This window comes from Filicampus tigris, chromosome 9 (genome assembly GCF_054856515.1).
Source record: "Filicampus tigris isolate MCC_2025a chromosome 9, RoL_Ftig_1.0, whole genome shotgun sequence".
Classification (NCBI taxonomy): domain Eukaryota; kingdom Metazoa; phylum Chordata; class Actinopteri; order Syngnathiformes; family Syngnathidae; genus Filicampus; species Filicampus tigris.
In genome coordinates, this window is record NC_141225.1 from 4,470,959 (window position 1) to 4,474,524 (window position 3,566).

At 37.2% G+C, this 3,566-nt stretch overlaps 1 protein-coding gene across 1 annotated transcript; it reads right to left on the reverse strand.

Annotated features, from left to right (window-relative positions):
* pxmp4 (peroxisomal membrane protein 4) lies at positions 1 to 2,858 on the reverse strand. Its single transcript, XM_086040928.1, has 4 exons — positions 2,588 to 2,858; positions 2,386 to 2,448; positions 1,363 to 1,561; positions 1 to 416 (listed from the first exon to the last, which is right to left on the reverse strand). The coding sequence occupies exons 1-4, from the start codon at positions 2,698 to 2,700 to the stop codon at positions 147 to 149; spliced, it is 645 nt and encodes a 214-aa protein (XP_085897054.1). The 5' UTR covers positions 2,701 to 2,858; the 3' UTR covers positions 1 to 146.
* Between the last annotated feature and the right edge of the window lie 708 nt (positions 2,859 to 3,566).

Here is a 3,566-nt window from a genome sequence, read left to right on the forward strand (position 1 = left end):
TCCAGTCCAATCAGTCTTTTATTATGTGGCGACAGCATTCATATCAGATAAATTATATACACCTTAAATTCATAAATGGAACGGCATCCTGACATGAATCATGTCCTCCCTCTTCTTCAAGACAAGTGGTCCATCACGTGAGAGCGTCATTTGCAAGCAGCAGTCCTGGACTTATTATAGACCAGGAAGTCCGAGATGTCGTGCCACACATTGCTGTCGTGGTAGAGGTAGTTCATGGATGACTGCAGTGACGGCTGCAGAGTGTGCGGGTGGTACTCGAAGAGCCACAAGACCACCCCCCACACCAGGGTGGCGAAAAGCGGGAAGGGGTCTCGTTTAGGCTGCGGGACCACTCCTTTCTCCACGGCCAGCCGCGACAAGGCAAACAGGATCCGGGACAGCAAGTACATGTTGATCTGGAACCATGGCAGACCAGCGGAGGTGATGTGCTATGTTAGTAAATCTCGCAGGACTTCTGATCGCGGATCAGACAAAAGACGAATCATGCCAATATGGTAGCTTTTTGGTGTTTATGTGATCCCTGTCAGGTGGCTTCAAAGGATGAATAGTTTTGGTCCTTAATTTAGGTGAATATTCCAGTCAAAGAGTCGACATGCTAAATATGAGGAGTTTGACTTTATTTTAGTTTTATTATAGGGTCAAGAGTGAGCAGCTATTCTGTACTTTAGGTGAATTATAAAGTCAAGTATGGGTAGTTCAGGTTTGTGTTGTTGTACAGAGGAAGGATGAGTAGTTTTACTTTAGTTTTATTTTCAGTCAAACGATGCATGATTTCACTTCATTTTAGATTTACTATAGAAGTCGAAAAAATAAGTAGTTCTACTTTGTAATAAAAAGACTACAGAAATTGGACAATATTTACTGTAAGGAAGCTGAAATTCCGAGCACTTTGTGAAACTGAATTAAACAAAATATCTAAGCAATTAATCAAATATGAAAAATAATTATCAATTAATTTGATAATTGATTAGTTGTCAATTAATCATTGCAGCTCTATTTTAGTTGTATTATACAGTAATGTGTGGGTAGTTTTACTTTACTTTCATTGAAAGAATAAAGTACCATTACTTTGTTTAGGTTTTACTATAGAAGTTGAAGAGTGTGTAGTTTTACCTAATTTAAGTTACATTACATAGTCAGAATTCTCTTAATATTTGTATGACAAGGAATGTTATAATGTTACTTAAAAATCACTTGCAGTTAATAAAGGCGTTATGACGGCTACAGTTTCAATTTACATGATGGGGGAAAAAAAACACTCTCACGCTATTCTGCCCAAATTCTTCTGCAATATAATACTGTGAAAACAAGGAAAGAGGAAGAACAATGGACCTGTCATACCTGACTGTTGATGTTGTTGTTGTCACCAAACACCAACCATCCTCCTACACAGGCGGCCAGGAAGGAGTGAGATTGCAAACTGCGGCCCTGGAGTTTCTCCTGCAGGGCCTGCAGTCCCTTGTACGTGAACACAAAGCACGCCAGGTTGCGTGAGTGTGTGTAGGTGGCCTTCAAAATGGCTCTGAGTTTTTCTGCCAAACTGTTAAAGGCGAGAAAGAACACAACACTGAATCAATAACTTTGACTTCAGGAAAAAAGAAGTATAGTAGCAAATACTTCAGAAGTGGGACCAACACATGCCCGTACTAAAACCAAAATAAGAGCATGCAGAACACTACATGAACAATACGTCCATGTAATGTTATTGCCTATTGCATGGTACTAACTGTACTCACCTTGAAACTACTCTGCTCCCGCATTTCCATTTTAACACTTGAGAAATATCAACAATAAATACCCAGACTAACTACCAAGCGGCTATGCCTTATCTTTGGTTGCTAAAGCTTTAAACTGTCCACCTTTGCACTAGCTTCCTCAGTCTCCTCTTTGATCAAATTCATCTCTCACGGAGCAGTAGGAAGAAGTGGAAGATCATTGTTCTACTGGATTGTTGTTGTTGTTTAGCGTGTGTGTTATAACAATTCAATTAGTCTATGAACCAAAACCGAGCAAGTAAAATGCAGTGGACGGCAGCATGAATCAAGCCAAAACTTTAGCATGATGGTTGATGATCCAGTAGCAGGAATGTGGAGAATTTCGAGGGTTAATTTCCATTCCCAATGTGTTTGTTCACTGTAAAGCTTTTATACTTTACACACTAAATCAAACGCTTTCATTCAGTGATAGCCCAATACAATTCACATACAGTATAATCTATGTGCAAATTGTGCACCTGTAAATCAATCGACTCTTCAGATGGATGAGTGTCTATGGTAATAATGGTCATAAAATGTACACCTTGCCATTGATTATGGACAATTGCAGGAGCAGTCCTGATGAGAAATAACATTATTGACAACTTACCTTCCACTTCGGAATAAAAAAGTCATGACAAATGCATGTGGTGCTCTGATTTTAGCTCCATATCTGGGACACACAAAATGGCGACAAATTAAGGACAAGTACTTTATACTCAATGTCATTATCAAACAGACATAAAAACACAAAATTATCCTATCACTAACACCTTGAATTACAACGAGTCATATTGAATTATCTCACTCACACGGCACCATTTCGGAAGCCTTTGACAATAGCCAGAGCTGCTTTGTATTTTTCTTGTTGTAAAAGGTGATTGACGGTATAAAGTAAAGTTTTAAGCGTCCCTGAAACTGCCATGACTTTTTACTGACAAGTCTAGTTAGAGGGGCATAAATTGACGTTACACACGCTCAATAAAGACCGCTGCGTCACACTGAAATGGTGCCGTCGTGAAACATACAAATTGCAACGAGACAAAAAGTAACATTACGCTGAAGCGGTCTTAGTATTGTTTCTATAAGTACTATAAATGAAATTATCTTCTTTCTTTTTTTTACACAATGTAATTTTATCTGTATGAGCTTTGCATTGATTGATTGTGTAATTCCGATATGTAATTCGTACAGTCCTTACACTTGTCCTAGCACAAGTGCGTAAGTGCTGTATTTTTTTGGAGTTACATCATTTGGTGTATAGAGCCCGTTCATTGTATCTGCATCATACAATTATCTACTATTCTATCTTACATTTGTTTGTTTTTGTTAATTTGAAATATTATATAATCTCCAATTACCAAGAGAAGTGGATCATTTAAAATCATTTTGAGGTGCAAACCTTGGAGTGAAAAAACAATTTCCCCCGAATCACAGGTAATCAACCACTAGTTTGTGAAATTATTTTAATGTTGTACAGTATGAGTGAATACAGACTCAGCAGCCATAGCATAAAGAACCTTAACATCCAAAAAGGAAAAACGTATATATATATATATATATATATATATATATATATATATATATATATATATATATATATATATATATATATATATATATATATATATATATATAATATATATGTGTGTGTGTGTACTGTACGACTGCATTCCACCATATTAAAGCCATTCCTACGATAATTAACGTGAAGTTGGGCAAAATATAAGACACGCAGGTGTACCTAATGTTGTGGCCATGACAATCAAGAATCACACACAGTGACAAAGG

Coding starts and splice junctions, on each gene's coding strand:
- pxmp4 (XM_086040928.1), bottom strand. CDS start 2,700: ATGGCAGTTTCAGGGACGCTTAAAACTTTACTTTATACCGTCAATCAC. Junction 2,449..2,587: donor GGCTTCCGAAATGGTGCCGT/GTGAGTGAGATA, acceptor TGTGTGTCCCAG/ATATGGAGCTAAAATCAGAG. Junction 1,562..2,385: donor TTTTTATTCCGAAGTGGAAG/GTAAGTTGTCAA, acceptor CGCCTTTAACAG/TTTGGCAGAAAAACTCAGAG.